Source organism: Taeniopygia guttata, chromosome 1A, assembly GCF_048771995.1.
Source record: "Taeniopygia guttata chromosome 1A, bTaeGut7.mat, whole genome shotgun sequence".
Taxonomy (NCBI): domain Eukaryota; kingdom Metazoa; phylum Chordata; class Aves; order Passeriformes; family Estrildidae; genus Taeniopygia; species Taeniopygia guttata.
Window position 1 is genome coordinate 45662660 of NC_133025.1, and position 23741 is coordinate 45686400.

The window sequence follows — 23741 nt, forward strand, 5'->3', positions numbered from 1 at the left end:
CTGTTCCTTTTCATCACACAAGTGGTGTGAGTAAGGCACAGAGCAGCCCTTGGAACTTGCTTATGCAGGAGAGCAGCAGTACCAGGGGAGTCTTTTGAAAGTAAAAGAGTCCACCAATTACTTGGGAGATGAATTTTACTGGGAGCATGAGTAGATACTAGGTTTTTTTTATTAATGAAGATACTATGTTCTCCTCACTGTGAATAGGAAGTGTTGTGGGGAAGTTGTGGCCTTACACAGGTGTTGAGTACCCCAAGTAAAAGGGTGAATTTTTGGATGTGTAGGTACACAACATTTCATGCCTTATTCTTTAAAACTTTCCTTTTCTGTTTTGTCTTTTTAGCAACAACTGGTTCACATTTATATGGAACCTTAACAAAAACCTTGATTGCCTTTTAAAATAAGAAAAATGTATGTTGACTTTTGTATTATAACCTGTTGTAATGTTATCTGTGTCTGTAGACAAGTAAATGTAATTATATTCTAGATCATAGGATTTTGAGATTTTTCAGTTCAACTGCACCAAAAAAACAGATTAAATGAGAACTTAGATTTGAATCAAATTTGATAAAGCTTCCATACCGGCTAAGAATTATATGATACTTGTGTTATCTATTATAAATAATACATACTTAGTCTGCCTACATCTGTGTGACTTAAGCAGAAAAGGAAAGTTTTTTAAACATAAGTTTATGATCACTGGATCTTGCATTACAATGAAGTTTTTGGTCTTTGGAGTGACCTTTGCTTACTGATTAGGGTTTTTTTATTTGGGTTGGGTGGAATATTGGTGATTTATGCCATTTCCAATGAAAGAAGCATAGGGAAGGGGAGTACAGAAAAAAGACCCTGTTGTTTATGTAACCCTTTTTCTTTGTTAAGAGATATGCTGCATTTTATATATTCATTGTGAAATTTTCCTTTGGAAAGCTGTGAGGAAACCTATATAGAGAATTTCAGATGAGTTAGCTGATTTTCAAGTGAGGTTCTGCCTTGTACATTACCTTCCATTAGGTTTTGACTGCTTTTCAAGAAAATTACACAAGGCAGTAAAACCTTGGATTCGAACACCAAATGCTCTTGCCTTTCAGGCTTCACCCTTGTATCAACATAACAAATGAGCCCTGAAGTTGTATTGTCTTCAAGTTCTCTGGAATAGGTCTAACTGCTGTACAGATTTCTGAGATGAAGCTGTAAATCAAAATGTGTTATAGTGAACTCAGGCCTTGTGCAAAATATTTAATACTTGTTTATTTGTCTAATTGTACAGTCTCTGTTACTAGTGACAGTTTTATGTTCTGATTGTAAAACATTAAAATTCTCATGAGATTTATAGTGATACTGTTGTTGTGTCAGCTGTGATTCATAAATAGAACTGTCATAGCATGGCATTAGTGTATATCTGGTTTATTGGACAGCTTTTCAAAACCAAAATTATTCTTGTATCAACTTTTAGATCAGTTACTTTAAAGCTATGTAAAAGGTACAGTGACAGTTTTGGGAAATACACATCTCTTTGTACTCTGAATTAGGTTGCCTATGGAAATAAACGAATTTTCATATTTTCATGTTGGAAGATATTTTTATTGATAATTTTCATTAAATTAACAGTAACTTCTGTAGAAAACTTTTTCCCTGTACATTTTGTTTGAAATACATTTTATCGAGTGTACTTCTAATTTCTTAGAGATTGCTGTCCAGACATTTGTACAATGTCATCACATATTGCCTTCATGCAGTGGATTTAAAGTTCTGGGGAAAAATTGCTACACTAGATGCCTCTAAAATTAGCATTTGCTCTTTCCTGATGACACATAGTGATGTCAGTTTGCATTTTCACAGCTCATTGACCCAGAAACCAGCCCTTTCTTTAAACCTGAGTTTCAAGATACACTGCTTTGGCAGGTTAGAGTTTGCCAGCACTCTGAAGAAATGTAGTTCTCAGCTTTTGTGTGGTATAAATTGTTCAAGTACAAGACATCTGATGTCTGATCTGATCAGAAACATAATTGTTGGCCAGAGATGGTGTGGGAGAAGGGAGTAAAATAACAAAAAGATAGATTAGGTGGAAATGGAAAGGTAGCATCAGCTGGCTTCAGTTCTCTGCAGTTGCTGAGGATGACAGCAGCCCCTTTCCTTCCACAGCTGTATCCATCGAGTGAGCACAGTCCTCTCATCTGCCAGCCCCCTGCTGAGAAAATGCCTGCCTTAATTTGCTCAGCTAATCACAGTCCTGATCTGACTGGTGTGTCCTTCACCCTGGTAATGTTCTTTTTGTCTCTCCATTTCTGGATATTGGTAGGATCCATAACTCCTACCTGTTTCTTAAGCTAGAAGGTTTCCAGTGCTGAAATCTAGATGTTCTGGCTTGGTTTGTTGTGGAGTAAAGCTGACATTTTATAAACCCTTTCATGAATCCAGATTTCAGACAGGGAAGCTGGAAATATTTGCAGATGTTTTTTCTTTGCCTGGAATCCTTTGATATTGGCAGTTAATTGTCTATATTTCATCACCTGAGTATGTCTAGTCCAGCCTTTGGATTTGTTATACACCAGAACTTTAGATTAATCTTTTTTATGTCAGCATTTGTAGAGCTGTGTTACCAGCTGGAGACTACTGCAGTTGCTCAGAGGATTTCAAAATGGTTCATAAGGTAAGAAGGTGAATTCTGATTTCCTGTGCCAAACTGACAAAGCAGGAATTCAGTTTATACTCCTACCTATGCACAAACCCAAGAACAGCTCAAAAAATACTAGTTATTTAAGCTCTAAAATAATTTAGTAAGTGTTCTAGACATAAAATGTAAACCCTAGACTTAAAAAAAAACCCAACTTATTATTTTTTCCTCTGTTGGACACCTGCCTTTGAACTGCACTATTAAGGATCTATTGCAGTTTCTTCCTGCAAATTAAGGCAGGGTGGGTGTGGAATGATTGGAAACTCAGAAATGGTAGAAGTTTAATGACCTATCTACATTTACGTACCAATTTTTTAAAGTTTGTTTTTTTTCATTGTCTTGCTTGTGCCTTAATTATTATTTGGCTTTTTATGATGGAATTTCTTAAAATGTTTTGCACAACATCAGAAGACTAGGTTTTATACTCTCCTGCAATAATTAGTCAAATAATCAAAGAAGAACCTCCATTTGTAACTACATCAATGAAAACATTATCTTTTACCTGAGAAGCAAGGGGTTTGGGAGCTGAAGTTGACACAGGCAGCCTTTGTTCATGTCAGTCTCTGTGTCTCCTTGATGCAACCTAGTACTTTTAAGAGTAAGCAAAATCAAAACCTTGAAGAGCTTGCTTTCCAGAAGGTGACTTCAGAACCAAACACCACAAGAAGAATTACTGCTTATTTTCTGAACAGAAAAATCAAATATTAGAGCACAGAACTAAAAAAAAACTAGAATTGCAACTCCTGGTGTTGCCATGCAGATCAAATAAGCGCTTACCTATGGCACCAAAGCTGTTAATAAGTATTTTAACCAATGTCACAGCAGTGACCACAAATATTGCAAATAAGAAAATGCTAATGAAGCAATCAGATGCCTCTGTAATTACTGTAAGTTTCACTTGAAGAATCTATCCTAACTTGGCACCAGATAGATATTTTCACTATTTTTATTTTTTAAGAATTTCCAAAAATAATTGTGTGTTACAATGATTTTGACTTACAATGAAAATCTTAGAAAATCAAAGCAGGCGAATCAGGAAAAAATAAAATTAGACTAGAATATAATTTTCAAACTTTTGTTATTGAATGGGAGCTTCAGTTGTAGACCCTCCTCAAATAGCCTTATGCTACAAACCCTGGCTTTACTTGGCTACAAAATAGGAAAAAAATTAAAGTATTTGTAGAACTATATACAATTTTGATGCAAGCTGTGCTTAAATTTTTGATCTATTCTATAAAACTATCAACTGAAGTATTTTATGTGTAATTTTCTGACTTGATTGATACTAAATGTCATTTCTGCAATTGGAGTGATTTCAGTATAAAGTACTAGCATTTTAATAATTCTGTGCAGGATTAAATTATTGTTTATCTATTATTTTTTATTATCTGGCAAGCAGGAAACTGATAAATCAGCTGTGTTTTTTTCTTTTTCACTTTGAATCCTTACAGGTTTTATGCTTCCTAAAGAATTCATTGCTCGAGTCTTACTGATTTACAACCATTACAAATAAAAGATTTGCAGTGAAATAGCATATATGTGTTGCAATATCTTCATTGCCACATTTTGCAAACTGGAGCCATACAGCTGAAATTCTTTGATTTAGCAAACACAAAATATTTCTTAAGCTAACCAGATCATTAACTGGCTGCTGGGTAGGAAGTGTTACCTTATTCAATTAATTATGTAGGTAGGATAAAGCTGTGATTTCCTGTGCATTGCAGAGATTAAATAAGTGTGTCTTAAATTTTGTGTCTCTCTTCATACATAATTTCCAATTTAACTGAGCTCAATCCCACATGTTTCCTTTGGAGCATGTTCCTGCTACTTTTCCAGGCTCTTTCTGGTGAAGCCATTTCTTGCATCTACTTTTTCTTTGATTTTTTTCCTGCATCAGAGGTCCCAAGCAGTGCACGGCTGTGGAATTAGAAGGGGGAAAAATCTCGGGGTCGTCTGACAATTTCCTTTTTCCGATGATGCTTGGTAAAGGAATACTGAATTTATGCCAGTGACAGCCTGAATTTTGGGCTTGTTGCTTTTCAGCTGGAGATTGTTGCTATGCTATGAGGGGCTGCAGAAGGGAACCTGACATGAGGCTCTGCATCTCAGCTTGATGGTCCAGCTCTGGCAAGGCAGTGGAGTGGGCTGATGAGTAGGCATCGCTTTGCCTTGTTTTCTATTCTACAGGCAGCGTGAGCCTGAAGTAGAAATGTTAAAAGCAGCTGCAGGTGAGTGACCCAAAAGATTATTGAATCCAGATGCCCCAGTGATACAGCAATCCTTCAGTGCAGAGAGACAGAGTTCAGGGAATTGCTGAGGGAAAAAAAAAACCAAAACAGGAAGGACAGTGGAAACTGTAATCTGCAAAATGCTAGAGTATCTAGTGTCCACCCTGCAGAGTTGGACCTATTGTCTTTGAAATTGTCTCCTGCCCACCTTTTCTCTTCACATTCCTGCTGCCTGTGCAGGGAGTGCTGGTGGATGCTGTTTTATGAAAGAGCCTGATTGGTCCTGACAACTATTGCTGCTGCTGATGGACAGCTGCTTGAGCTTTGATTTAATTTAGTCTTAACACCCTTATTGGAATGTTTCATTTCTCTGTGATTGTTTTTTGTTGTAAATTGCTATTTTGTTACATTGAATGACTGTGATGAAGAATTTGAATAAGTCACATTTTTTCCTCCACTCCCTGTTTTGCCATAGCAGACATTTTCTAATGAAAGGTAGGTCAAATATTAATATGTAAATATGCATAAAGATTAGAGACATTAGGAAGGAAATGTATTAAATCTGTGTGTTTTAAAACAAAATTTATTTGAACAAGAGTAATCATAATTAAAAGTTCTGTCCTGAACTGTGAATTACTAGTCACTGTGATTTTCAAGAAGATGCAGTTGTTTAAGTTCATTTTTCGTCAGTACGTTTTAATACAGGCATTGTGAGGGAAGAGGTTTTGCTTTTTGTGTTGCTCAGTTTCTTAGTTTTGAAGAACAAGTGGGTTTAAATTGAAATACAGCTAGTTTCCTTTCCATTCTTTCAAAAGAGCTGCAGGTGATGCTAGGTGTTTAGCCAGTGATTTCAGCTAGCTTAGCAATGGAAATACCTTTAAAAGTATGGCAAAAGCATGTGGGTTTTTATTTTTTAGTATATAGATTGTAAGAAATTTGACATATTTAATCACTGACATCTGCTAGTAGATTTAACAGTTGACACTTAAGATATTGATTTAAAACAAATATCTTGCGAAAGAAAAAAATGTTTATAATTTTAAGCTGTCTCTATGTCAATTTTAAAACAAGAAAAGGTTACATGAAATATATTCTGGAGCTTATTTTATTCTAACATAACTAAGCTCTAACTGCAGTTTAGCATTAACAATTCAGCTTGAGAATTTGTAGATTTTCTTCTCTGTTTTTAAGATTAATGTGACTGCTCAGTTATCCTTCTCTCTCATTCCTTCTCAGCCCTTTGCAACTTCAAACTTGTTACCCACTTTCCACCCTTGTTTGGTAACAGTGTTATTAAAATACCAAAGATAAAGAATTAATGTAAATTTTATGGTAATTTTTGCCTCATTAGAGGAACCAACTTTGCACCTCAGGTGAGGGAAGAGCTGTAGGTAGAGATAGCTCTGGTTAGACACTGGAAAATTTATGTAAGGGAGAGCCCCAGGAAGGCAGGTTTTATAAATTCTGATCTTCATGTAGTAGTGAGTTTTATTATCATGTCCCACAGTTTTGGTTTCCAAAAGTATTTAAAAGGAAAAAAATTTCATTAACTTCTATCATGATGTTTTCTTTTAAAGAGTTCGGATCTAGGATTAGAGAAACACAATGAGCTACATGCTATAATTTAGTGAATCAATCAAGAGACTATTCACAAATTGGATATCACCACAGCTAGGTAAGAATAGTATGTTTTAACTGTTCTGCCTGGCATAGGTTATCTGTTAAACATGGAGAGAAGATAATAGCAAAGACTGTAAAATGTATTTTTCTAGTAAGAGGAAAAGGGAAAACACAAATTTGAAGAGTTGGAATGATCCTTTGAGTAACTTGTAACTAAAAGATTTCTATAAACATCAAAGCATTTCTTTACTGATAGTGACAGGCTGTAAAATGTTATGTTAATTTCAAAATGATCTGTAAGGTACAATGAAACTGCCATAAGGTGTCACTATAACCCAAGAAACTTTCAAGTAATTTTCAAACAGAATTGTTCTTGTCCAGCTACAAGACTTTCCTTACACAGTTTTGTGTGATTTGATCGGGACCTAAAGCAACTAAAAAGGGATTTTTTTTTTTTTTTAAACACTTGGAATTAGTGCTGGTTTTGCTGCAGTTATCAGGGAAACAAACATAACATCTGACGATTTGGGCTGACTCAACATGAAGCATTTCAACCTGGCAGGAAAGCACTCAGATTTCATATATGGTAAAATAGAGATCAGGATTCTGAAGTCTTTGAATCTATCTTCATTTATGGCAGAAAACTGTAGATATAAAGCCATAGGTTTCCAAATCTGAAGGACTAGATGAATCATTTACTCTAAACCCTGCTGATGATGATAGACAGCTGCTTGAGCTTTGATTTAATTTAGTCTTAACACTCTTATTGGAATGTTTCTTTTCTCTGTGTTTGTTTTTTGGTGTAAATTACTGTTTTGTTAAATTGAATGACTGTGATGAGGAATTTGAATAAGTCTGGATTTTCTAGCCTTTGAGCTCTTGGTAAGAGCTAAAAAGGCAAAGTCATCTTGCTTTAACAAAAGAAGGTTCCTCCAAATAACAAGAGCAAACTATGATCTAAAAATCACATCGCAGGCAGCAAGGATGTGATCACATGCCTTGAACTGAAAAGAAACTGATTAAAAATTGACAAAGTTATTCTTGTGTATTTCCACTGGAGGAGTCCAGCAGCCTTTGGTTATTGTTAAGGCTGATCATAGCACAAAGTGATGCATCTTTATGTTAATTCAGCAGAGACACCATAAGGTTAAATTGACTTAAAATTTGACTGCCTCCTTCTCAATTACTGTGATAATTTAATATTTGTCAAGAGATCAAAATTCTGTATTTTACAAGCATTGGGAGAAGTGACTGTTTGCAAGGCAATCAGCATACGAAATGTGTATGCTATCCAGTCTGCACTGAAAGCAGTAGCAAAAATCTCTTTTAAATGTGGCAAAGATTTTACCCTGTCCATTATATTGAGGAATCATCGGTAGGAGCAGTCTAAAGATGGTATTTCAAGGCTTTTCAACAAAAGCAATAACTAACAAATTAGATAGACTCTAGGTGTACATTTACTTTTCTACATTTACCTGTAGAAAGTATTCTTCCACTTAAGTTATGTTTATTGCTAGTTCTGATATTTGCAAGCTTGGTTTTCTTAAGAGCTTTCTACCACTCTGAATCAAGCCCTGTGTCTGCAAGGCACAGCTCTTGTTAGGAAGGCACATCTCCTGTATGTGCACTTGACCAGTTTCAAGTTTTCTTGCAGCTCACTTTACTCTTGAACATCTGAGGTAGTGATAGTGTATGAGTGCTCAGCAGTGGCTGTCTGCATGCTGGTTTAGGTCTGTATTGGGTCTAAAATATGGTTTTAATACACTTACTAGTTGTCTCTGGGGATAGGAGTCTGTAGTTTCAATAGCATCTACAAGTTATGTGGGCCATGTAGTTTTAATTTTGCAAAATATTTTCTTAAAAGTGCAGGCACATGCTGTGTCTTGGATTTAGCCCCAGCTTGCTAACAGCAGACTTAAAATGAAATTATGTAATACATTGTGTTTTAAAGAGGTCTGAGATAGCAAAAGGAGATCACAGTGTGGTGTAATTTCTGAAAAAGAAAATTAGTGCACAGGTTAAAACAGGAAAGAAGAATGTAGTAACAAGGACAGCTGGGTCTATAAGGGTTATCATGTTAGGTCTTAGCAAGGAAGAGTTCCTTAGCTGCTGCTCCAAAATGTGTGCTGGGATTAGTCACACAGGTGTTGCCATGGCCTCATCCAGCACATTCTTGTTGGGAATTGGGTAGTGCCCCTGTGGATGGTGCCCCAGCAGGAGCAGGGCACTGCCAAGCTGCTGTGACAGTCTCTGCAGCAGTGTTTTGGAATCCAGGCAGTTTGTTACTCTGTGAGCCTGAGGAGGAGGAAGCAGAGAAGCAGCACTGCTCCTGTCGAGCTGCCTCCCCACAGAGAAGCAGGAGTGAGTAACACTTTCTTTACACCTTAGAGAAAGGATCAGTGAATTTCAAAGGGGGCTACTGCTGTAGCGCTGCAGACATGCAGGAAGTGAAGGACTGCCAAGAGTAAAGAGGAGGGAGAGAGGAAACCTGCTGTGAGAAATGTGTAATTCTGTTAATGGTGGGGCAAGTGGTATTGCTAATGAGAGACCTCTACATCCTTGAGGGGAACATACTCTGCCAGGAACCAGCCAAGATACATCTCTGAGGGAGCCACTTGAATCAGCCCCAAATGCATGGAGGACAGACTTCAGGCATCTGTGCTAACTGCAACTAGAGAATGTATGGATAAGTGAACAAAACACTACATTTTAAGCATAACTCCTTTCTTGTGGCTGCTCTGTGCTCTCTTTATCAAAACCAGGACCAGAAGACCAGAAAGATGGGCAAGATAAAACCCTATTTTCCAAAGCTGCTGGCAGGTATGTGTTTTGAACATCACTTCCCAACCTGAGTTCCAGTCTTCCAAAGTCAATTCCTTGCACTGGAGTTTGCACCATTTCCAGTTTGGAGACAGGTTCTCCCATGGTTTCAGGTGTTCAGCTGCCATAAGAGTATTCAGAATACTATCTCAAATGCCAGCAAATACATGTTTGTTTACATGGAAGACAGTTTCGTTTTGTAGTTTCATGTGTATATATTCCCAAACCCATATATGCCCCTGGTGTCTGACAGCTGGCCTGTTGGGGTTAATTTTCAATGTGAAAATTGGAGAGGCTGCTGTAATGTGCACACCTGGTCATGTTGGGCCTTGCCATTGTGGTGACTTCACTGCTTTGCCTGTCCACACACCCCAATGGTAAACCAGGATTAGGGGTCTGGAGTGAGAAACCAGGAGGAATTCCTTTTTTCTCAGTTTGGAGATGGCCAGATGCAAGCCTGAGGAAGAGGAGGTGCAGCTGCTCCCAGGGCAGTGGGATGTGCTGCAGAGAGGGTCACTGGTCAGTCCTTGAGCTGGCAGTGAGAGCAGTTGCTGTTCAACCCACCTAGAGAGAAACACGCCCAGAGAAGCCCTGCCAGAGGCATGTGGGTAGGTAGTGCTGAGATCTGGAGGTGCCCATGTTCTAAATGCTTGCTATGGGAGGACTGTTCTGCAGGGACAAATGTGTTGGCTGTGCTGAGCCAACGCTTCTCTACATCACATGAATTATTCAAAAAGGAGAAAGATACTCTAACCAGTGCTGCAACAAAAGAGACTGCAGAAAAGCCAAACTCAGCTCCCAAGTATGCTTCCTCTCTCTCTTCTTCCCTCCTGGTTCATACTAGGAATAAAGGATTTCAGTGAAAGCTGCTTGCCTGCCTCACATAACCCTGAGAAAATGTATTTTCTGAAATTGCCTTCCTCAAAGTGGAGCTGGGATAATCCAGACATTTGATGTTTGTATTATGGAGAATTCTAATACCCAGCGATTGGGGGCCCTTACAAGGAGCTAGGAGAGGAATGGAGTGATGCTTGGATAGTCCTCGCACAGCTTTGGTCCAGATTTACATCCCACTCAGACCTACTCACTCAGTTCAAATACCCATGAAGTGTTTTTAATGTGAATTTAAATGAGGAGCTTTTAAGTTAAAATAATTCAGATCTGGTTTGTTTCTCTGAAGGAATCTCTTTCTGGGTTTCATTTTTCTTCTCTAGTTCTGCAGAGTCTGGGTAGACCAAGCTCTGAACAGAAGTTAGGGGGAAAGTGTGGCCCCTGAGCCTGGAAGGAGAAGGACAGGAGGAAGTGTAGGGCAGGAGGGAGGTTTCAGAGTCTCAGCCACTGGCTCAGGGACATCAGGTGGCCTGGGGCAGAACAGGAGCTGGGGCTGGTGGGTGGGCAGCTGCCTGCCCTCCACATGGCAACTCTCAGCTGGGGACTTCCAGGGGAAGTCAGTTCTTACTGTGCTGGTGGCCTGATGAGGCACTGACAGGTTCTTAATTTAACTTTCCTTGCAGGAGTGAGGTAATGTGCCAAACAGAAAGATCTCTGTTTTTGTAACAATCTACAGAGTTTCTGCCTTCCCCCTCACCTAAAGAGAGAGACTGATAGGAGAGGCAATATATTAAATGGTTTATGGCTTTGGGGTTTATTTTGTTTGTTTGTTTTGTTTTGTTTTGTTTTTTCATGGTGTGTGTTTTGGTTTGGTTTTTTGTTTTTGTTTTCTTTTTTTTTTTTAACTGTCCATAACCCAAATCCAATATCTGAGGCCTTGCCAAAACCATAAATTCTTAATTTGACTCTAACCAATGTGCAGGCATGAGGAGTGGAGTGGCAGGCTGCATTTCGCCAAGAGTTTTTATGAAGTCCTTTCTGCCACTCTAGGAAGAGTGTTGTTGTCATGAAGTCACGCTGAGATAGACTGGCTCACCTCTTTGAGCCACTTTGTCTTTCAAAAATGCAATTTATTAAATTTATGGCTGGTCTTCCATTGCTTATTCAAACAGCATTGCACCAATGCCCCTCCATGTGCCCAGCAACATCAATAATAAATGACCAGGCATGGAAAGACAGCTTTGGGTTCAAACCAGCAAGTGTGTTGGGGCAGGGGGCCTCCCCTGGGCGGGGGGTACACAGTGAATGGGAACTGTAGCTTGCAATAATTCCCTCCCTGCAGAAAGAACTCGTAAATATTTAATCAACTTCTGGCCCTTGCCATAGATGAGGTCTTATTAGTGAACTGGAGTGGCTTGAGGACAGGTATTGTGTCTGTTACTATAGCACCACCCTGCACAGGATCTCGGTGTGAAAGAGGCAGGGGAGGGAGGGAAGAAGGGAGGGAGGGATGCGCTGAGGATGAGCCCCAGCGAGGCAGGCTGAGGTTTGCCAGTGGAGCAGGCAGCACGTCCTGCCAGGGACGCTGGCCTGAGCAGCACCTGCAGCTCCCGGCCGCAGCCCCGCACTGGGACCGACCCAGCGCCAGAGCTGCTCCAAGGGCCTGCCGAGCCCCTCGCTGCTTCTGGGGAGGCTTCGCTCCACAGCTTTTCCCCTCTGGCTTTGTGAGATCTAACTTTATTTTTTATTATTATATTTTTTTTTACCTACTCCTTTCTTGAGCAACTGGTTGTTGCTGCAGAGGTCCCCGAAAGGACTGGTGGAGGCTCCCGGCTCTGGCATTGGGAAATATGACAGCAGAAGTGAATGCTCGTTAACATAAGGGATTTACTGAAGAAGAAAAACAAAATGCCTCTCAAAGGGCTTGGTTCACTGAAAGAAAGATTTTTTAACCCAGGAAAGGAAGAAGTGAAGAACACCATTAGTGACTCGCTGGGGAATCTGAGAAGGTAAAACCCAACAGGAAATTCCCAGACACATCCACTGATTCAATTTATTAAGAGAAATGCAGTATAGAAAAAAAATGTATAAACATAAAACAGAATATTGAGTTGCAAAATTAATATAAGAGTAGAGAGAGTGAGAGAGCTTGCTGTAAGACAGAAGATGTAAAATGAGCACTTACAACAGCATATGACTGTAAATCATAGAATATTTATACTAAACAAGGAGGGTGAAAATAAATTATGAAATAATGTCCTAATATTAAAAAAAGCTTGAAGAACTGTTTAATTAAAAAACCTTTAAATAATTAAATGTGACTAATTCTGTGGTTTAGCTTGCATGAGAAAAAGCAATAATTTAATGGGAATTAACATTCTCAATGATGCCACTCTTAAAATTAGACTTAATGTTCCTAAATTACAGGTCTGGGGTTTTTAAAAATTTGTTCCAAATCAGTAAGAGAAAATGTATTGAATAGAGATGTGAATGTGTGAGTTTACTGACACTAGCAAATTAGAGAGAGAATAAGAAGAAGCAGCTGTTTGCTATCAAAAGCAGAAAAAAAGATTTAAGATTTTGATCTTAACCTGATGGTTTTATGAACCAAAAAATGGTGGATTCTTATTTTTAGAGAAATTAAATTCTGATGTACGAAATTACCAGTTTCATAAATGGAAAGATACTTCTCCCTTAAATAGAAGATTATTTCTGTTTGTAATGGCTACTGACAACACTTATTTGTGTAATCAATAGATGAGAGCCAGAGGGGTTAGTGGCATTTCTTCCATGCTTGATGTTGTGTTTTAAACCTTTGTGTGGATCAGGCCAACATTTTAACTGAAGGTGTTTCTAGTGACTGAATTGTATTTGCTTTCATATCCACCCCTTTGCCTTCTATTGGGAATACTATTTACAGTTTTTGGTATATCTAACCGATATTTTCTTGCTAACAAGAAAATTTAGAAGAATTTACACACATTCAATAAATACTGCATTTATTCAGTTTCTTTATCATGTGAACAGAGTATGTGTATTCTACACAGTTTCTACTTAACTTTTTCTAATTTACAGTGTTACAGATGAAGCCTGATGTCTTGCTTTTTTTTTACTTTTACAGTACTTTACAGTAATTCCAGGAAATCTGTTTATCTTTTACAACTTTGATTCAAGTCATTTATTTAATGATAAATTCACTTTTCTGTGGGCTCTGCTGGTCAATTTACCAAATACCTGTAAGGTTTGTATGTAGTGAATATATGATGTGGCACACTGGGCTCCCTTTAGATTATCCAGTTTGCTCTCCTCTTGCAGTTATGTATTAAAGCTGACATGCTAGTTCCTACACAGTTGATAATAGAGGCAGCCAACTTCAGCAACACTGCACCTGAATCAAATTAATCTAAATACCACTTTAGATACAAGAAAGTTTGTTGAACTTAATTATTTTCTGTTTTAAACATAGGTATCTCAGAGCCTTTCTCAGATGTACCAATCAGCAGAGGAAATAATCAAAACTATAAATCTTTTTACTATGTCTGCAGTCAGATCTAACTAAGAATTGCTGCAACTTGAGCTGTCCTGTAGGAAATATGCAGTCATATTTGAAAGTTTCCATAAATGAATGAAACAGGCATTTTTTAAAATATGAACTTGATTCTCCTAGTCTACAAATGAGAGCCTGGACTTGTGCTTTTATATGGTGGTACATATACCTCTATACATATAACAAGCTGCAACCTTGACTTTGCTCTTCATCCAATCCAATTGTCTTTTATGTGGTGAAATTCAGCAAAGAATTTGGTTTCTCTTCTAGCCTTCGTCCCAATTTGTTTAATTATTATAATGCACATCCTTGATTAGACCTCCAAGTGTGACTTCACCGACTGTGGTGTGTTGATGTCAAAACTGCCAAAGTGGGTACAAAAACATCTTTTAGCTTTGGTAAATATGACTGGTCTATGCCTTCCTGCCACATTTCCTCTGTCTTGCAAACAAGAGAGCAGACCCAGAAGTGGATGCCTGGCAAGAGCAGCTGCTCCATAGCAATTATCCACAGTCCAGCTCAAGTGCTAAAGCACAAGCAGCATAAAGCAGCTTACTGCCTCCTCACAGGTGTGCTTATTTGGTGGGTGCTGTGAGCAGTCACCTCTGCTCACAAGAGATGACTTTAGGGTGTCTGGATACTGAAAGGGAGGCTGGGGGGACTGAACTGAGAGACTCAAGATCCATCCTTTCTTTAGGCTGTTGACATATAACAGTTGACAGCTGTTTAATTTGGGAGATCTTAGAAGATGTTTTAGAAAATGTTGTAAATGCTTTGTATATTTTTTTTAATGCAAAAGTGTTTTTTTCTTGATTAATTTTATACAGTGGGGCAGTAAAAAAATATTAGAGAATTCAAGGCTTGGGTGAATGAATATCAGAGTTGTGGCTCTGTCATCATTCTGTTTCTCAGAAAATAAATATTTCATGCCGATCTTGACAGACACAAACACTTTGGTCCTTCTGTGAACTTACTGCAGTCAAGGAAAATGGCAAAGACTAAAGTAAGATCTTAGACTCTGCCTACTCCAAGAATTTCAGGATTTCAGGACCAGCTAACGGCAACTGTGGGCTTCCTGATGAAGTGGGAAGTGCCTAAGTGGGTTTACAGCCCAATATTGTCACTTTTAATGTAAAAAGACATATGGGCCATGCCACATGGCTGCTGTATGAAGTATAGCCCTGATAGGTGTAGTTCTGACTGCTGTAGATGCCCCTTGGTGAATTAGCCTAAATTGCTCAAAACTACATCTTGAAGCTGGGTGATAGACACTTGCACTGGACAAGGCTTCTCTAGCTGTGCTGGATCATGGAGTTATTCCTCTCAGGTTTTCCCTTTGTGCAAAAACAGGGGGAGTTTGGTGCCTCCCAGGCCATGCAGTGCTGTGAACACAGCATGGGATGTGCAGACCCAGCTGATGCAGGAGCTGCGCTTTTGTAGCACTGTTAGTGCCAGGGCTCAGTGCGCTCGTGCAGCGCTGCACCGCAGCACCCCAGCGACAAGCATCCCTGCAGCGCTCCCCCACTGCGCTGAGGAGAGACTGCCCTGCAGCCCAGGAGTGCAGCGCCTGGGACATGCCATCCTTCAGTGTCTGAGCCTTGTGGATATCATAGGAATACCATGCAGAAACCAGCAAGAGACATACCATGCCCTGAGTAACTTGAGAGAGTTTGGATATTTGTGCTGGGATTTGGTACCAATGTATCAAGCACAGGATTTATTATGAAAAATTATCACCTGGACAAATCCCTGAAGAATTAATAAAATCTTAGGAGATTGTATCTGCTTTTGGATTAATGATGTTTTTTGATAATTGCTGTATAGGTTTCTGAAGTCACGCCGGGGTCATTGTAGTTACTGGATTTGTAGGTGTGAGCTTTGAACATTGTGTATGATTGTGCTCCAACTGCCTGTGAAAGACTGCCACATCTGGTGAAAACCACTCTAGAATGTATTTTAACACAACAGATATTAACATTTGCCTGTTACTACAGAATCAATGAGTTTTTAATAAAATGGAATTAAATTCTAGTACACCAATTTATCATTTAAACAAAGAACTAATTCCTCTGCTAAAACTCCCTTAAATACAGAGTGCTGAATGTATACATGCTCTAGGGATTTTATTTATTACTGATAGGTATTTTTAAAATTTCTTTCATGCTTTCAAAATTCTGTATATGCCAGAGTAGGCATTCAATAAAAAAGAGAAATTTTGCATAAAGTTATTATGGCATTTGAGCACAGAATATGGATGCAGATTCAAATAACTTAGCTCTCCTTACTTGCCAAATGTTGTACATTTGCTGAAAAAAGGAAAAAACTGATCTAAGGAGTGAACATTTCCTGCACAGGAAAATGCATGCCTGCATCTCCTGCATGAAGCTGATAATTAGAGGAGAGCACTGGCCCTGAAGCAGTTTTCTTCTAAGTCTTCTTGGTCTACAACTAGTAAAAATATTCACTGACACTATGAAAATATATGGATCAATTGGAAGATAAATTTCTCATAATTTCATGGAATTTGCATATTTTCATTATGTACCAGTTCAATAAAATAAAACCAAAAAAATCAGCGCAGACACTGGCTGTGTGAATGTCTGTACTGCTCCAATACCTATGTGTTTGGACTGCTACCGAAAAATAGTTTTCTCCAAGACAAACCCAGTATAGAGGCATTGAAATTAATTTCTGGGAGTAGGAAATTACCTGTATGGATCTGGGGTGGTGGATCAGTCCTCAACTTGCTTCTTTGACTTAATAAAATACAATAGCAGAATAATTAATTTCTCTGCAGAGAAAATATTGGACCACAGTTCTAGTCCTAGGTAATCACTTTTAGCACTGAATTTGGAGCAGAATTATGTTTTTATTACTATCTGAATTGACAGCCAGCTGAAAACATCCAGATGTTTTGGCTTTGCATGAAGTGTCTAATCTTTGCCAGCTGCCCAAATTAATGCACCCCGTAAAGTCTAATGTCTCTCTTATAAATATTTGTTAATTGATTGAATTCTATCAATATCTTATGCTTGGTTAAAGGAAGACAAATTATTTCTTTTGGTTTGTTAATAACACTTTGGGGATGACAACAGTTCTAAAAAATTCAATTGTTTTTTCACTTCCTGAGGTCTTTATTTTGGTATCTCATTCTGTTTACACTTAACCTCTATTAACACATAGAGCATAGAATAATACATGGTGTCCTCTTTTTCAAGTGCCTGACTGAATTCGTCTCTGTACTCTCATTTCATTAACAACTACTGTTTCCCTACAGGTGAATCATACGATCTCCATCATCCCCAATAACACCAGAGTAAAATCACATTTTCTGTGTTACCTTGCTTGAATGGAAAGTCTTTGCTCCAGTCTGACAATGAGCTAAGGATCTAACTTTGCAGTGAGCACTAGTTTTGAGAAAAGAATTAAATACAATAATCTGAGGAGTTCCCTTTTGGCCCACAACACTGTGATTCTAGTGTTTCTTGAAAACATGAGCTGTGGGACTGTAGCATGCTTATTTTCTTTTTGCTAAGACTATGGCTGAAATAATGAGCTTATATTGTGATGTAAAAAGGAATAATATAGTAAATGAAGCTCCAGTTGGCTCTAGAGCCTAAAAATTATGAGATATTTAAGTGGAACATGTGTAAACAGTCTAGTGAAGAGTACTATCTGTTAGATTATGGATAGTACATTAGACTTAAAGCAGCTGGGAAAAGCAGTGATTTAACCAACACTGTCCCAAAAAACCCAACCCAGTCAGATTTAGCCCATCCATGTATGCTCTGTCAGCATTTGTTTAAGTTGATTTTCACACTGAAAACTGATGTTTCAAATATGTATCAAATATGTACATTAGGTGTCAAATAGACTCAGCCAGATGTGTGGAAGAAGGGAAATAAGTTATTTTTTATCAAAAAAGAGTGAATGAAATAATCTCTTCATTTTACATGGCAAGATGGGCTTCCTTTAGATTAATTATCTGCATATTTTCACAGTACTCATTGGCAGGCACAACAAGAGCTGGATCCTGAGCTCATTGCTTCAGGGTGATGCCAAAACTGAAAGGCTCTGATCAAGGCCTCTCTTAGTAAAGGCTTAAGCTCATGGTTAGTGTTCAGTGGGTTAGTAATGTATTCACAGCTAGCCATGTCCATAAGTGTTCAGCCTGTCAGAAAAACCATAAGCTGCATTTTAAAATAGACCTGGAAAGGTAATGTTAGAAAAGGAATTATTTAGCTCTGGTCTGGTGGGTGTGTCTAGTTCTCTCTTACCTCACCTTTCCTACCACAGACTGCCTGGTCCTGCAGCACAACGTTAATAGCCCTAATCAGACTGAGAGACCAAATTAAATTTTAATTGCACCTATCATGCAATTCCAGATTGCATAGAAGTGCCATTTTTTTTTAATATGAATATCCCAGGTAGATTGCCTGTAGGAAAAGCTGGATATGCAAAGCCTGAGGAGCTGCACTCCTGTGTTAGCTGATGGCCAACCTCTCACAGGCTGATGTAACTGGGAGTCATTTGCTCCCATTCAGGCCCCATCCCTGGCATCTTCCCTCCTAGTTCTTCCTAACTGCACTGCAGTTGCTACACCAAATTTGGTCCCAGGCAAAGTCCTTTCAGCCTCTGCTGATGAGGAATGGTGGATTTACTGCTCAGAAAGCCCCTCTGCCTTCAGATCTCATTTCATAGTAAGTATTTTACACAAAGGGCAACACGTTCCACAATAGGAGTTGCAGGGGTTCACTTTGGAGCAAATGAAGTCCTTGTAGTGGCAGGGTACTTCAGAGAATGTGTGACTTCAAATGCCTCTAGGCAGAGAAAGTCTGGGCCTGTCTCTTTTGTGTCTTTAATAAGGGAATCTGAAGCCAGAGAGGTTTCTCCTCTGCTGTACAGCTTTGATTTTTGTCTCACAGGAGAAAAGAAATTCCAGGAAGTTTGGGGCTGAGTGAAACCATGTTTTATGTTGTATTTGTATTTTTTCTTGAAACATACTGGCAGCTCTGCTTAGTTTATCTAGTTGGAAATTATGATTAATTTAAATGTAAATTTTCCAAAGAATCAATGGAATTTATCACAACTGACCTACAGTTAGATGCTCATGTTGTGAACATGCTGAAATTGTTGCAGCTGTCTGTCTGTCTAGATGGCTCAGATGTGCAACCTTCAGAAGTCATTCAGGAAGAAGTGTAGTCTCTGCTAACCTTTCCCAGCCTGTCCAGCATTAACTCACCTCACTACCAGAAGACAAGCACCTCACAACAGGAGTGACCGGAGCATGGAACTCTCCATCCACTTTCAGCAAATCTTACTGAGACGACAGCCACCTTCATTTTTCCTTTCCTCATCTGTGTAGGAAGATCGATGGCACCAATGTGGAGGAGGAGCCCCTGGAGCTGACGGCGGAGGGGCGGCCGGTGGCGGCGAGCGGGCGCCGGCCCGCGCGGTGCGAGTGCTACTGCTGCGGCCTGCCCAAGCGCTACATCATCGCCATCATGAGCGGCCTGGGCTTCTGCATCTCCTTCGGCATCAGGTGCAACCTGGGCGTGGCCATCGTGGAGATGGTCAACAACAACACTGTCTATGTCGATGGAAAGCCAGAGCTGAGGGTGAGAAAATCTTCCTTTCACTGCTCTGAGCAGATCCCATTGTGAAATCATCCAAATGCCGCATAACAAAGTCCTGTGTATACGCAGATTAAAAAAACAGGATGAGGGAGACACATCAGTCTTGATTCACATAGATGTGCGGGCACTTAATTCCTATTTATGTGATGAAGTCACATAAAAATTTTCAAGAGCTGAGGATTTGCAATGTCATAGAGAGGATATAAGTACCAGAAATGAGAACTGAATTAGTTTGCATGTCTCCCAGGGCCCTGATCTGTCATTTGTAGGCAGATTTTTCTGTGGTGGCAGAAGCTTTTGCTCCTTACTCTCTCTCAGGGAAATGTGCTCTGATGCTGCTGCAGAAGGAATTATCAATTATTTTATGTAGGGCTGCAGCCACTACATTAATATCAGTGGATAATTTTCATGATCTTAAAGCAGTCACTGGCAATAAGGCATCAGATTTTTGACAATGTTGATTGCTAGGTAGAGCTAGGTGCCAAGTTTTTTTCAAATTTGCAGTGGATGGCATATGGTCCACTGCAGATCCTACACAGCTTTATCAATGCACCCCAGCTAGTTCAATCCATACCTTAGCATTCCCTATCCTCCCTCGGTATTTGGCTGTGATGTCAAGTGTCTCTTTATGGGTTTTATGAACTTGAATCTCTACATTTGCTCTACTTGTTGACTTATTTTTGGTTATATTTTGAATGTTTTTGGCCTAACAAATTCATAGGAATCTTGACTCTTGAATGAAATACTGTGCAAATATTCATCAGCTTTTCTCCTACATCTTTTAACTTTTGGTAAAGAAGAGTGCAGAAAATATCTATCATAAATTTCCAATGTTAAAAGAATGCCTTTCTCCATGACTCACAATCATAGCAGCCATGCTTAGACTTCTTGCTGAATTTGTATTTATTCAGTCTAATCCTTGTTCCTTGCTCTCTATGGTCCTGCTTAAGTACAGGACCTGCTGGTCCCCAAGTCCCAGCAGGTTTTGTACTTAAGCAAGAGAAAATATGTGCCTGCATAGGCTGGGAAGCTCAGAAGAGGTAATTTCAGAAAATGGGAGTAAATTTCTTCCACAAATCTAAACTCATAGTGTTTGGGCATAAGCATCTCCTGAATCAGGAGGAACCTTCTTCCATATCTCATGGTTTCTGCTTTCAGAAATTAACACTACCTAGAAACTCAACTGGAAATTCTAGCATAAAGTTAGGTGTTTAAACAGAAATGCTTCAGCACAGGAAAGTGGGACACATTAAAATGCGTATTGTTGGGGAGAGAAACCCTTTTGCCTTCTGTAAACATGTCTGGCTAATTAATACCATCTGGCTCTAGGTCAAACAATGAGCTGTTTTTCAGTTTGCTCTTCGTGAGCAAAAAATCAGTGTAGTGTGACAACCTGTTTTTCTTTTAACATGCAGAAAGTAATATCGAAAAAAGAGATGTTAATGCTTATCACTACAGTTGCTAGTTCTCTGTGGTATTTTAGTGACAACTGGCTACACTGGCATCACTTCTAACAAAAGATAAATTAGTCCCTGGTAGTGTTACCTAGTTTTATTTTCAGATTGCTCTGTCTTCAGATGTTCTCCTTGCCCCCCACTCTTTTCTGCTCCATGCCATTTAATGCTGACAGTGGATGATCAGCTGGGCCCTGACAGGGAGAACCATGAACAAATCTGACCGTGAAGCAAATTAACTCAAATGACTTAAGCAACCTTGATAATCTTGGGAAAATGGATATGTCCATTGAAAGGTATCAGGTCCTTCTTATAACTCTGAGCAGTCTTGAAAGCAAAGGCTTCAAGTTTAAGGAGCCCAGGGGGAAGCAGTGACAAGTGGCAAAGTTGAAGGTCCAGCATTAACTACTTTACAGCTGAAACCTTTCCCACTCCTAAGAGCAAAAGCAGTAATCTCACAGGAAACTGAACATCCTTTTGCCTTAACTGGGGGCTTTAAAGCTCAGCAATCCTGCGTATCCAGCTCAGTAAAGGGGCTTGATTTGGAGCACAGAGTGACTTCTATGTGACTTCTAAGCAATAGTTGTCTTACAATGACTATGCTTTATCTTGCAGCATGTGTCCCATTTCCTTTACAGACAGCCCAATTCAACTGGGATCCAGAGACTGTAGGACTCATTCATGGCTCTTTTTTCTGGGGTTACATTGTGACACAAATTCCAGGAGGGTTCATCTCAAACAAATTGGCTGCTAACAGGTAAGAAAACAACAAGCAAATGAATTAAGCTTTAGAGACTCACCACTGCTTTACACTGCAAATTAGTGTTTCAGAAATGCACATCTGAAGCTGAAAATTCAGTATTTATCAATAATTATTATTCATAATAATTAATCATTAGTAATAATTAATCAAAAATTCTTTCAGAGGAAAAGACTTCCATTATGGGTCTGTTGCTGATTTTTTCAATTTGACTTGTTCATCTCGAATATTTACACATTTCTTCTCTAAACAAAGCTTTCTGGAGAGTTCAAGAAAAATCACACATAATGCTTCCAACAATGGTTAAAACATTTGTCTTTAAGAAGTTGCCTTAGTGCTTTTTACCTCAACTTAACACCAAACAATAGCTTTCCAGAAGTGTTTGGTCTTCCTTTGGTCTTCTTTAACAGTCCACAGTTCCTGTGGACTGAAGCTGGGAATAAAGGAATTACAGAACTATTTATGATATGAAGTCACCAGTCTATCTTCATGCACACAAATATCCTTGCCAAGGCTGGATACAGTACTGACTTTAATTAAGATTGCATAGAACTTCTAATAGAGCCTTCTGATTTCTGCTTGGTGAAGTCTGAGAATCTGTACGGTGGTTTTGCTTTTTGATGATCAATGTGTTTGTCAGCCAATTTTTATTAATTTTTTTAAAATCAACTGCTTTTGAAAATGTGAATAATAAAAACTAGCTAATTTTGTCAATGTTAACTTTGATTTTGGAGTTTACTTCAAAAGGTCTTCAGAACTTTGAATATTATCACAAGAGAGAGGGAGTTGTCTGAAGACAGCTGGTTGTGAATGAGCTGATGAGATGTGCATATTAAGGGTACTTGGGATCTTTAGATTAAAATAAAAAAAAAGATGGCTGGTACTAACTTCATTCTCTGCAAACAAGATGTGACTTATCTACAAATAGTGTCAGAATTGGAAAGGATCTTTAAGACCAGTTTTATGTTGTACTTTGGCCCAATTCAAAGTACTTTGCTTTCTGCATTCTGCAAAGAGCTGAAGGGGTTACAAGATTGCCTGGATGTTCTTCCCACCCATATGTGCTTGTGGAAATTTCTCCAGAACAGAGTCATCCCATATAATTGCCCAGACTGTTCAGTCCCACTCCCTTGTGTCCATAACCAAAAGTTACTCTAAGTTTGGGTTGCACTGCTTCTTCAGCACTGTTCTCATCCCTAATAATTCATTTCTTTACCACATAACAGTGCCTAGGCAGAATATTTTCCACAATATGTTTCCTGCTGAGTAAGCCAAGCAAATTAGCAAGGCTTAATCACTTCTCCAACCTTTCTAGTCCTGCCACCAGCTTTTGCAGCAGAAGGGCTCCAAAACACAGATGTGCACACTGTTGGCTGAATAATTCTGCATATTATTAGTTTAGCTTTTGTTTCCTTAATTTACTTGCAAACAGTAAAAGAACCACATTTACACTATTACTTGATGTGTTCTCTCAGCAGAGTGTTTCCTTAAGTACAGGCTGTGCACAAGTACAGAAAGCTCTGCATTTATCCCTGTGAGAGTTTCCAACTCAATCTAATACTATACTACAACATTACTTATGAATTTGCCCATCATAACTGGGTTTAGGAGAAAAATTTGCTGAGGAGCAAAAATAGCTCAAGAGCTGAGCTCAAAGAGAATTTCTATTTGCAGTAATAGGATTCACTAAGTCCATGTTTTGCCTTTATTCCTTGTTTACCCAACCAATTTCAGCTTAAGTAAGTTCACCAGTGGTGCCAAGTTTCAGTTTCAAAGGGGTTATTTGCTAAGACACAAGGCAGGAATGCAGGGGTTCTGTGGCCAATGAACCTACCAGCCCTAGAAAGAGGAAAAACTTTCTTTTGTCCCAGCTGCATTCCGGAAATGAGATTCTATGCTAATAGTGACCTTACAGATTTATGTAAAGATTCCTTTGCCACTTGTTTAAACTGTGCAACCTTGAACATACGTATGGATGATCCATCCCAGGCACTTCTCTAATGCACATAACTATCTATAATAGTGAGGGATTCAAATAGATCTCATAATGGCTGAAAATATTGAGTGCTTTATGGGTTTGCACCAAACCACTCTAACACTACATAATTTACTCAATACATTCACCCAAATTGATGTAGATCTGCATTCCACCAAAAAGTTAATTAACC

At 38.9% G+C, this 23741-nt stretch overlaps 1 protein-coding gene across 1 annotated transcript in view; it reads left to right on the forward strand.

Annotated features, from left to right (window-relative positions):
• Window positions 1-7053: 7053 nt before the first annotated feature.
• The window catches only part of SLC17A8 (solute carrier family 17 member 8), a 30847-nt gene continuing 14159 nt past the window's right edge, over window positions 7054-23741 (forward strand). The window contains exons 1-3 of the mRNA XM_002190327.6: window positions 7054-12185; window positions 19089-19341; window positions 21452-21570. Coding sequence (XP_002190363.3) covers window positions 12043-12185; window positions 19089-19341; window positions 21452-21570 — 515 coding nt within the window. The 5' untranslated portion in view covers window positions 7054-12042. The remainder of the gene's footprint in view (window positions 12186-19088; window positions 19342-21451; window positions 21571-23741) is intronic.